This window comes from Pelmatolapia mariae, linkage group LG10_11 (genome assembly GCF_036321145.2).
Source record: "Pelmatolapia mariae isolate MD_Pm_ZW linkage group LG10_11, Pm_UMD_F_2, whole genome shotgun sequence".
Taxonomy (NCBI): domain Eukaryota; kingdom Metazoa; phylum Chordata; class Actinopteri; order Cichliformes; family Cichlidae; genus Pelmatolapia; species Pelmatolapia mariae.
The window spans coordinates 17,764,076-17,776,162 of record NC_086236.1 but is presented as its reverse complement, the minus strand read 5'-3'; the positions used below and the strand labels follow the sequence as shown (position 1 = coordinate 17,776,162).

Sequence of the window (12,087 nt, the reverse complement as noted above, 5' to 3'; positions counted from 1 at the left end):
AAATGGGGGAAGGCAAGTCCCCGAGGTTAATGGGGTAAAACAATCATCACTCCAAGACAATGAGGTTTAAAATGGGTTTATTCAGGTACACCAAGCAAAGTGAAACACTTTTTTAAAGATGATTATTCTTTCACTGATATATCAGCAATATTCCTCAATATAAGACCACTCCAAAAACTACTACTGAAGCAGTAATGACCAATCTGACACTGACCTTGAGCCTTCGAACCATTTCCTCCTTGGAGATTTTGTCAGAGATCTCCTTGACCCCCGGGGGGTAGGTCACCTTCCCGTCTGTGGCTCGAGCTTTAGAGTGAGCCATCCTCTTTAGCTCTTCACTGCCTGCGGAGAGACACAAGAGCATTAATTACAAACACAAGAGCAGCAATACTATTTTGACAGAGAGCAAAGGAAGAGAGTCAAACCCCAGAACCTTGAAAACTTGCTGAATCTTGATTTGAGGGGAAAAAAAAAAAAAAAAAAGCATGAAAAGGCACAATGTTAACTTCTTGAGACCCACAGGAAATCTTTTTAATACTTTAAAGCTTCTAAAGCAGTCTGAAAGAGAGCAACCTCTGAAATATTCAGCGAGATATTCACAGCACAGCAATAGCTTCCTACAAGCTGTGTCCAGGATGAAATTGCTGCATTCAGAGAGCATGGCTGATTTTTTTTTCCCTTCCTTGCGAGCTTCTGCTACCATTGTGCTCCACATTTCATTACCGCAGCCACAAGCATTTCAAGGATTTACACCCAGTTTGCGTTTTAGGGCATTCACATGATACAAAATGTGCTTTGACGTCCAATTTAGCTGCTCTTAACCAGATAATACATGCTGCACCTTTCAAACAACTAAATAAACCATTCCCACTATGGCTTTTTCCCCCCATTAATGACATTAAAAGTAACAGAAATGTGTGCACCCAGTTAGAAGAATTTACTCTTCACCTAAAGCCTGAATTGTCAGACAAACTAAAGCCCGGCTTACAGTTTATGACTATACCAAGAGCTTGAATGAGCTGAGGGGTGCACTATGAAATCATTTTGACATAGCTAGGCTTTCTTTGTGTTAGCTGGCTTAACAAAATCCCAGTCAGAGATAACAGGTATCACAGAAGCGGTTATCGGCTTTCTTTGTTAACCCGGGATTTCTGCTTCAGGCTCCGTGTGCTCTCAGACAAAAAGAGGCATAATTTAACTCTTCTTCTGCACAAAATGGATTAACTGAGTGCAGCCTACTTCAGTCAGAGACATTATCAGAGGAACATGTGATAGAGATCTACAAAAAAATGTTACTGCAGAAGTCAACAGTGGCAAATATGGAAAGAGAGCAAAGCTGCAGAAAATAGTTAATCTTTTAAGCAGATATCTGTATTTTTTCCCTCCACTTGGTGCACTCTGAGTGCTCTCAGGCTTTAAAATGAATGCATTTAAACATCAGTGCATTCAGTTCTGACACGGTACCACAGTCTAATAACAGGGAAGGTTGAAATCAAATTAGTTCTTAGTCAGATCAAAGTAAAATTAATTTCACCGATTGAATATTCTTGGTGATTCAAATGAACTGATTCATTTTCTCATTTGTGGGCATTACAGCAGTTTAAAAACAGACTTGACAGCTCTTCAGGATCACGAACAACCAACTGAATGCATGTACACCGCTGTGAATAAGAGCTGCATTTTGATCACTTGTGACTTAACCTCTGCAGCATTAGTGCGACATGACCCAACAGTTTGCATATATAAAATGTTGATGGCCCTCGCTGCCCCTTTTCTGCCTCCATCTAATAAAGTCAGAAGCCTGTGACACAATTACTTAAAAATGGTACTCCAGACTATTTCAACTCTTAACGTAACCTGTTTTGGGCCAGGTTTTTCTAGCTAGTCAAAAAGCGAGCCATCTGTAATGTTGAGATCTCAAACTTTAAGCTCGACATACCTCGCTGACTCATTAATTTAGCTTTGCAGTGCTCCCCTCTGGGCACTTCATGACACTCAGTTCTTGTTGTTCTACCCTCCACGACAACACTAGTAGATAGAGAAAAAAGCATACATGTGAGAGTACATTGGCATGATTTAGCCAACCCTAATTAGTGGTAATAAGGGTAATAAGTCATAACATCTGCCTTGTACTTTATAATCTTTGCAGGCTGTTTTTTAAAAACATGTTGTGGCTTAAAGGGAACAGCAGGCTGATATTAACTAACAAAATGTCTGCAGCTCTTGTAGCTTTTGCACAATGTTTAGGCCCAGTGAGCTGCTTGGTTTAAATATATCAAAACCCTGATATTAGAAACTAGAATCCAAGACATGGCAGCTTTCCTCGGTTACAGCTCAGAAATGCTGCTATTAACCAAAACAGTAATTTTCTCCAGACTCACGTCTTGGTCTATTTTCATGTCAGTTTTCTAGCCGTTAACATAACCTCACAAAAACAGCTAACAACGCAGACATGTAAAAATATTTAATAGATGAAGCAGATTAATGTGAATGTAGGTACTTAGCTGAAGATCGTGAGTGCACAGACTCATTTTGCAGTCATTTACTTTTCCCAATTCAATTCAATTTCCAGAGAACCATCAGAGCATAAAGTCCCCTCAGGATAGCAAGATGGTAAATTGTTGCATCGCATGTAATAGGGAGCAATTTATAATTTGCTATGCTGTCCAAAGAAACATTGACTAAAGGAGCCAGTATTCAAAGAGTCATATAATGGGTTTCTCAACAACAAACAAGCAATCTGAAGACGCTTCCTTTGACTCTATGTAACTCTGGTGGGCCATCTTTTATATACAATTATAATTTATATACATCTCGTTATTTCCTTATAATTTTAGTTATTTAAAATAAAATTAATCAAAATCAAACTTGCACATAGTCATACATCAGTAATGAAATCAGATCAGATGGCGGTTTAAATAATGCAATCAAGTTTCAGAGCGAGTGATAATGATTACCTTTGTGAGTCATATACAAAAACCACACCGCAAAAGCGTCAGTGTTAACACACACAGGTTAGATGTTCTAGCTTGATATTTCTCTGCAACTTTAGTGGCGGCTATGATAATCAGCAGAGGTGTTAGCTGTTCGCTGTTGTGTACTGTGTCTCTGTGGAGGAGTTTGTTTGTTAATTTTCTCAGACTCTCCCACATCTCATAATGAAATTTAGCTCCCTACTTGGGGATGTGATTACTTTGTGTCATGCCCAAGTATCCGCCCCTTTCCGACTCGCCCGCTGGCATGCATTCACACTGTGCTTAATGATCTGGGTATGCTTCAGTTTGTTTCGGCACCTAAACTCCTCACACAAAGTCACTGTCGCTTTCAGTCCTAGACAATGACATTCATGATTTTCTGCATTTTCAGGTTTAATGGGGCACTTTTGAATGTGATGACAGGCCGTCCTCTCACGTGGTTTATAGATTTGTCAACATGGCAAGGCAGCTGTCCCTGAGGAAGCTTTGGAGTTCCATACTTTGGAGCAGTTAGGGCATCACACCGCACTACTATGCCTCTACAAGCTCTTTAAGCAGCCCCCCCCCCCAAAAAAAAAAAAAAATCTGAGAGCATCACCGAAACGTCACATGCCATGGAGCAAGCAGCCCTCATGCATGTCATGGGGCTTTCAGTTTTTGCAACCTTGCATCTGTGGCATCACCAGACTGAAGGAATGAGTGTATGATAGTCAGTTCTTAAGAACCATGTTAATGATTCATCAGAGCAAAAGATTTCCAGATGATACCAAGGGAGATGTTGGAAAGACAAAAAAAACCCCAAAAGACTTTTGTACTCCAGTAGTAACACTGATGTGGAGGTTTTGTATGAGTGGTGACACCTCTACCGCTTAGGAGAATACTGGAGCCAACCCAGTGTGCCCTCACTGGCGGTATAAATGATGACGTCACTACTTGTGTGCACAATGACCACTGCAGCGACCATAATGAGCCCTTAAGCGGTCACACAAAGGTGGCCATTAACTCAATCAACAGGTAAGCAGGTTAGATCTCCAGAATAACTTACCATTGCACTTACCATCCCCACTAAGAATTAGACTCTTAATCACCTAATCACACTGATAACAGGGTAAAAGCTTGACGGTGCTTGGATAAATCCAAATCTTTCTTCATAGCAAAGGCCTCTGGTGTATTCAGGATATGTTAACATAGCAAAAAACCCATGTGCACTTAGTAGTCGTTAAAATGTTACCTGATTTAATGACACACCAATGATCTTGGCCTTCATTTTGCTCACTGTCACTTCCACACTATGATGCTATCCTATTGACAAAATCTGTCCATAGACAGACAGATTTGGACACCAGCTAAAGACACATGAGGCACACTTCAAACCCATTGTGAGTTCACCTTAGGGCAGCAAATCACTGTGCTTTCAATTCAGGATATGCAGTCACATGCTGATAACTTGACTGGCAATTTGGACCAGTCTGCAATCACCTGGCAACCACTGGTCATGAAGGAAAGAAAAATGGAGTACTCCACAACTGGTGAAAACCACCGTGCTGCTTTGGTTCCTAGCTGATTGCTGCTGTCACTCGTAGTTTGCACAGAACACGCCAGCTTGTCTGCAAACACTCGCCAGCTACTCCTCCAGTAGCAGCGATAATGTGAAAACTGCCAAAACTGAGACAGTTTGCCTTCAAAGTAAAAACCAGGCCTTTTTAAAACTTACTGACTGCCGTGCTGAAACAAGTTTTACTCTGAAGGCAAATGCAGTTATCCTCACACTTTTTCCAAGTTTACTACTGCTCGGCTAGAACGTTTGCAGAGATTTTTGGTGCAGCAAAAATCTCTTCTTTGTAACCAATTTCACCCAATGACCGCCAGCAACATCTAGGAATTACTCACCAAGCGCCAATATGACAGACAGCGCTCAAGCAATGTGCATGACATCATGTGACAAACTGCTATATGACTGCAGAAACCCAGACTACGGTTGGGTATTCTGGAAAAAGGGATCATATCCCAATCTTAGTTTCTGCAATCCTGTGGTTATGTGTGCATATAGATCTTTATTCAATTCAATTTTATTTATATAGCAACAAATTACAACAACAGGTACTTTAAATTGTAAGGTAAAGACCCTACAATAATATCTATTAATACCTCTACAATATCTCTCTTTAAAAAGGCATCACATCTGCTCAAAAGTAAAAACTCAATTCACAAACCCCAGTATCCTACTTGGAGCTTTCAAAATATAACCTTTCAATATAATTGGAAGGTTGGTGATTCGATCCCTGGCTGCTCCAGCCTGCATGCCAAAGTATCCTTGAGCAAGCTACTGAACCCCAAGTTGCTCTCTCATGTGTTCATTGGAGTGTGAATGTGTGAAAGTGTTAGACAGAAAGCATTTAAGCTTAGTAAAAAAAAAAAAAAACCCTCATATAAATGAGTGTGAATAGGTGAATGAGGAAAGTTGTACAAAGTACTTTGAGTGCTCAAGTAGAAAAGAAAAACGCTATAGAAGAACCAGTCCATTTACCATAACAGATAAGTACCTTTTAGTGGGGAAATCTGTACGATTCCTTTGGAAAGTGCACAAAATGCCAAACCGAGATCATCCTCATCCAACTGCTCACTTCAACTTCCCTGATAGGCATATGTTAGGCTGCCCGATCCACAGCTCAGACCAGGCAGCATGAAATTTAGTCAAATGTTTTTTGTTTTACTTGGCTGTAATATTATCTCCTTTTGCTCGTTAAGAAAAAAAATTATATAGTTGTTTTATTCAATACAACTACATAACAAATACAATTTAAAAAAAAAACAAAACACTGCACATATGCAGCTATAAGAAGCACTGAAAAATGAACAGATGATTTTCTTCTCTCACAACTGAGCTGTTTGTTCCTTCAATTTCAGCTACTTTTAACCCCGAAAGAAAAACTGATTTATGAAGCGGCCCCGGTCAGTGGGTCTGCCGTCTGACAAAAGCGCTTGATTTAGAGACCAGACTCCAAAACCTAGTTATGAATCACAACCAAACAATTTTCTGTAGCTGTAGTTGAGCTTTTACAAAAACACACACAGACACACACACAGGACATTGGCAAGCTGCCAAATTGTTTGATTCTGACCTTCTTTTCCACCCACAGCTGCTGCCAAATTTGAGTCCATCCCTCTCTCATTCTGCCACACTGATACACAGTTGAGCTCTGGCAGCCAATCACAGCAGATTATTTCTCAACCTAGAGAGGCTGCGTGGGTACCATCCACCAGGGAACCAGCACTAAATAATCACAAAGGAGCAAGCTGTCCCATACACAACCTCCTGAACATGAGCTACTTTCAGCTTATTACTGGTTTATCACAGTAAAAACACATTTATCCCCCCACCGAGAGCCTTTCCTCCCCCCCATTAGTTGCTTATGCTCTTCCCACTTTTGCCTTTTAAAGGCAGCTGCCAGCAGAAATGTGAGAACTTTCCATTCTTCGAACCTAATTCGAACTCTGACAGAGACATCCTTGATTTTAACCCCCCTCCCATTTGGGTGATCACAGGGATGAGGGTGAATGTCAGCAAACAGAGAGGGAACCGGACACCGGCCAGCTTTAAGGGCGAACTCGTCGACCTCCGCGCGGGCACTCTCACAAAAACAAAGCGATGGAAACTGGCTGAAGAAGGGAAACGCTTTCAAAGAGTTGAGCTTTTCCTCAGATGAAATGAAATGGACAAGTGAAGGCTGAATCACATCTCTACGGGCATTAGGCAGCACACACATCATTACTCCTCTGTATCCATTCACCACAAGGCAACCATCAAAGAGAAACAAACTGAAAATCTTGGTTTTGAAGAGGAAGAGCTTGACTAAACATAATTCAGCTCAGTTTACAATTCAGTTAATGCTTAAAGGAGCACAGCCTGCATTTGATTTTTTAAATAGGGCCAAATTATCTCTTGAAGAAGTGCAAAGTGGCTCCTGATAAATGAGTTCTGCCTGTAGCATTATTTTATTTGCAATTCGCACCAAGAATGAATACATTAAAATCCTATTTGGGATTTTAAATTGTGTTATTTTAAGAGGATTTTTTAAATTTATTTATTTTGTGTCTGTGTGTGTGTGTGTGTGTACATGGAGAGAAATCCAAATGAAACAAATATCTAACCCAGCGTTACATGGCCATGTAATCAGATATTTTAGACTGCTTACAATCTTTAATCCGCTCATCAAAACGCAATGCTGATAATGAAGCGATTTAAAAACAATAGCAATAATAAAATTAAAAACATATACAAAGATTATATTTTTCATATACATATATAGACTGATAGCTGTCACATCAGATGCCCTACAGCTCTCTGGAAGCGACTTGGCTGCGAAAATAAATATGTCCTATTTGATCACACGCTACTTTTTCACCTCCAAAGCTTCTATTTGTGTTCATATTTTCATTGTTGCGCAAACTCGTTAAGTAAAAGTCTTTAAAATCTCGAGAAGCCTTAAATACACAATTACCGCTAGAGGATCAGGTCTCTGCAATTTAAAGAAAGAAAAAAAAAGTAATGCGCCTTGCACTAAAAGCCCGCAATAATGAGCGTCACAACGAAAATACTACGAGATCACTACCAGAGTTAGACTAATAATTTATTCTCAAGGCCGATTTCACGTGGGTGAGTTATTACACAGTCGGGAAGCTGTTCGTGAATAGAGGGTATTGTTATTGGTACAGCAGCGTGTTCAGGCCAGGCTGCCTTATTGCTGTTATGTTGACTGTGGCTAATCCATCTAGCTGCTGTTAGCTCGCTAGTATCCACGCTAAAAACTAGCGTGCCGAGCTAGCGTTAGCAGCAGAGCAATCTCAGTGACAGAGGGCGGACTGAGAGTAACGCTGCACCGAACAAAACACACCGGCTAACTACCGTTATATCCATATCAATATCCCGAGCCCGCTCACACAACCAAGCCGACCCCCACTGTCTGTTCGTGCTGCGGGGAGCCCAGTCAGCAGACTACTATTTTACTAGCTAACCATTTTTTTGTTCCGCCGCAGGACCAGGTCAACCAGCGCTGTGAATCGGACAAGGCTGCCGAGAACACAGGCGAGCGAGGCGGGCTCTGCTCCGCCTTTTTTAGCGCTGGAAACCCGGGAGCTCCGCGGATACATCCCGGATCACATCGACTCTGTGGCAACGACGTCCGAAAATATCGCTGCTTTTCAATCAAAACGATTCGCTTCTTTGTGCATTTTCTTACCTGTTACGGTGAATTGTGATAAATCGTGTCCTCCTCTGCAGCTCTCTTCCCCCTCCTAGCTCCAAAATGGCGCCAATATGTAGAGATTCAGTGCCCGTGGGTAAAAACCATCGATGGGTGCGTAGCGCCACCTATAGGGCGAGTTCGGGTACTTCTGCTGAGCCCTTCACGTGACGCGCGGAGCGTCTTTTTCAGTTTTTGTTTGTAAAAATTTCCAAAAAGATTTCGAGTATTCAAACACATATAAAAGAAAGTTCCTGTAATATATCTAACAGTCCTCGTGAAGCGCACTTTAAAGATAAAAGCAGGTAATTTGCATTAAAAAAAAACCACACTAAATTAATTTAGAGTGGATTTTATTTAGCACAGGCCTACAAAATACACGAACCCTGCCAAATAAAACATTAGTCTTCTTAAACAGAATTTACATTTAATCCCACAGTTTAAAAAATACAGTTTTAAACATCCAAACGATAATGTTTTGACACTATTCTTTAAGGCATTGTTGTCTATTTTGCATATCAAACGGAAAACCCAGGATTCCGACAGAGCCTGAACTCACCACCAACCCATGATTCAACTAAAGGGGTTTGTGCGTGAAAATGATCACATAAATATGACAGTAACGGTGCATTTACGTTAATCCTGTGTAAACTGGAATTAGAAATATAAATAGTTGTTGCTGAATGGCGCTTCTGGCGTTTTAAGTGCGCCCCTACTGTTAGAATATATACCATATAAAGTCATTTATTCACACAGACATTTTAAAAATAAAAATCACATTTATGGGACAATGCCCATGGGTATTTATTTCTCAATTTCCTTTGTCTGCTAACCTACTCATTCACATTTTTAATACTTCTAACACATGTTTGGCTTTCAAATTATATATTTTCTGACTTCAGTGGCTTTACTAAAAAAGCAATATTACTGAAGTTATACAACCTTCTTGCCAAGCTGGTTCACATAACGTCCAACTAAAAATAAATAAATAAAGGTGTAACTGCATGCCTCATAAATCTCCTGCTTGCTTTGTCTTTCTCCGATGGGTCTCTGGCCAACATGAGCCAGCCCATAGGGGGAGCTCCAATATAACATTTCGGATTTGGATGTTCAAATAAAGCAGCGCGCTTGCTGCAGAAGTGGATTTGGCACAGAGTCTTGTTTCAGCAGAGATTTTCTGCAGTTTTTTGATAAAAACAATTTTAATTTAACTTAATTTTTAAAGATGGCCCCCAAAAATGTACCACTACACTTTCAAATGCATAGCCAGCCATTCTTGCTGTAGTCAACAGAGCCTTATTATTAATAAATAATACAGGGCACAGTATCTCTACCTATAGTCGAGCCTGCACACCGCTGTTCTCAATTAACCAATCAGTGCCTAGAGAAGGTAAGCGTAGGCTATAAATCTCACGAGGACGAAGTTGGACTGGTTTCATGGCTCCAGGATGGAGGGGTTCCTGTCCACCTTTCCACCATACAATGTATATGGTAACCCTGTCTGCGCTTCCCCGGCTCAGGTCGGCAACTGGGGCAAGAGAGATGGTCGCTTCATGAACCCCCAGGGCCTCAACTACCTGGAGCTCTACAAGACCCTCCTATCCCAGGTCAACCCCAGTTTACCCCCTCCGCTCAAGAAGGCGAACACCAAAGAGTGCGGCGTGCAAGTGAACGCCAGGGTGGATAAAATTGTCCAGTGCTCTCTTGGCCCCAAAACGCTGTTCTGCGATGAACTTCCCACTCCCTGCAAGCTCCCCAGGAGCCCCGATGCGTCCACACCGGAGGGGAAGGCGCAGTGCCACACGCCGCCAATGAGCAACTTGCGCTTCCTGAGGCCCGTGTCCATCTATTCGCCGGTGTTTGACCGCAGGCTCTTCCCAAAGAAACTCGAAGACTGCGGTGGTGAAGGAGAAGGTGAAGCCGCCGCCGAGCAGGCCACGTCCGAGGCCGATGGGGATCAAAGTGGCGAGGAAGCCCCAGAGGACTCCAAGACAGCTATCCACCGGTCTCCAAAGGGAGCCAACTTTCAGGTGGATGCGTGTGGGGAAATGGCAATGAGCACTGTCTGTAGTTTTCCAATCCACGATGTAACTCAGAAAACCCCTCAGTCATCTGTGGTTCAAGCCCTCAAACTATAGCCTAATTAGTATGACTGTCATTTAAAACCTATTATCCATCCGGAAATATAGATTATTTTAGTTAATTAGTAAATGTCACCGTAGGCTCATTTAAATGTTCTGATTTTAACTCGGTACTTTTTGTACACTAAAAAACATCTAACGAAACTTGATTTATTTAAGATTTAAGAAGTGTAAAAGATCATAACGTGTTCAAAAACACAAACAGTATAATATACTAATTGTCTTAAAATTAGTTTTATTAAACAAAAAGCAGTTAAAGCAGGGATGTCAAACTCCTTGTGGGCCACATAAAGCTAAATTTGATCTTAATGGGTCGAACCAATGAAACTCCCTCTTCTGTCAGTGTAAAGAAGTTTAAACTTAAAAGCAATTTAAATGCAGTTTTTCACACTGTCTCACTTTCTCTACATGACAGATGTATAAAATGAGAGACATTTCTGATAACTCATTGCCCAGACTGTTCTATATTTATAAAAGCTAAACATAAATGTTTTTAAATTGAAAAACTATCTTGTTCATTAACTACTTTGTAGTATGAATGGTAATGGGAAACTCAAAACGTATCACGATAGTTAAGTTCAAAATCTATGCACTCACTCACATTCTCCATAAAAGTATCACCAGAATGTTTTCAGTCAGTGCAGCCCACAGGGAAAAACCCCCAGCTGTGGTATAAAAAAAGATTTTGTACACATTGTATTTATCTTTGTTTTTTCCAGTTCCTGGAGCAGAGGTATGGGTTTTTCCACTGCAAAAAGTGCAACATCCGGTGGGAGAGTGCTTATGTATGGTGCATCTCTGGAACCAGTAAGGTTAGTGGTAACGAGCATTGCACAAACAAATACCTGCATTCTTGCTGAGCTAAAATGGAGCGACTGCTTTGGCAGGTGTACTACAAGCAGCTCTGCCGGAAGTGTCAAGTGGGGTTTAACCCCTACAGAGTGGAATCTATCCTGTGCAAGGTACGTGAACTTGTTTTTGAGGAACTTTCACAAGATGATTTGATCACTTGGACTTAAAGTGGAGTCACAGGGTCAGTCAGATTCTGTGTGGGGCATTTAAATAAACTGGATCACATTTCTAAGGCACTATCAGTCTCAGTAAGGCATTCCTTCTGTAGGGATGAGAAAAGCCTGTGCTGTTTCTTATGCTGATGATGTTCTTTTGCCCCCCCCCCCCCCGTGTCAGGGTTGCTCTCAGACTTGCTGCATCTGTGAGAAGAAGCAGAGGCACATTAACATGAAGAAGCCTCACCGTCAGGACCTGTGCTGTCGCTGCAAGGGAATGAAGCTGTCCTGTGACGCCACCTACAGCTTCAAATACATTGTCTGAGTTGCCCGCCGTGAAGGCCTGAGGTTACACCAATAAGGCTGATGTGTAAAGTCATGCCACAAAGAGAAGCTGCCACCGCCCCCAGTAGCAAACTTGAAGAGTCACTCCAACCAGCAAAAGAGCTGAATCGCTGCCCTGGTTTGAGCCAACTTTAAAAATTCTTTCCCCCTCACTGATCCTGGTACCTAACATGAAAACTATTTTTGTATGAAGAAATAAACACTGCACCTTAAAAGTTGAGATTCCTGAATGTATACATACACTATGAAGTCAAAATGGAAATGATGGGGTGCTTGCCTATTATACTCAGTCTACTGGGTATGTTACTCTACTGCAGTAATACAATGTTCCGGCAGAGGTCGGGCACGAATATCTGTAGACTGATGTTTGCAGATG

At 41.4% G+C, this 12,087-nt stretch overlaps 2 protein-coding genes across 2 annotated transcripts in view; one reads left to right on the top strand and one right to left on the bottom strand.

Annotated features, from left to right (window-relative positions):
- Positions 1–8,282, bottom strand: part of pds5b (PDS5 cohesin associated factor B) — a 30,012-nt gene extending 21,730 nt beyond the window's left edge. The window contains exons 1-2 of the mRNA XM_063486619.1: positions 8,216–8,282; positions 215–342 (exon numbers count right to left, since the gene is read on the bottom strand). Coding sequence (XP_063342689.1) covers positions 215–322 — 108 coding nt within the window. The 5' untranslated portion in view covers positions 323–342; positions 8,216–8,282. The remainder of the gene's footprint in view (positions 1–214; positions 343–8,215) is intronic.
- Positions 8,283–9,666: 1,384 nt separating this feature from the next.
- Positions 9,667–11,691, top strand: zar1l (zygote arrest 1-like). Its single transcript, XM_063488467.1, has 4 exons — positions 9,667–10,248; positions 11,079–11,171; positions 11,247–11,321; positions 11,548–11,691. Exons 1-4 carry the CDS (start codon positions 9,667–9,669, stop codon positions 11,689–11,691), a joined length of 894 nt encoding a protein of 297 aa, XP_063344537.1.
- Positions 11,692–12,087: the final 396 nt, after the last annotated feature.

Excerpts from the sequence above, each read along its gene's own strand:
- zar1l (XM_063488467.1), top strand. The coding sequence starts at position 9,667 with ATGGAGGGGTTCCTGTCCACCTTTCCACCATACAATGTATATGGTAAC. Across the intron at positions 11,172-11,246 it reads GCATCTCTGGAACCAGTAAG|GTGTACTACAAGCAGCTCTG; the intron begins GTTAGTGGTAAC and ends CTGCTTTGGCAG. Across the intron at positions 11,322-11,547 it reads TGGAATCTATCCTGTGCAAG|GGTTGCTCTCAGACTTGCTG; the intron begins GTACGTGAACTT and ends CCCCCGTGTCAG.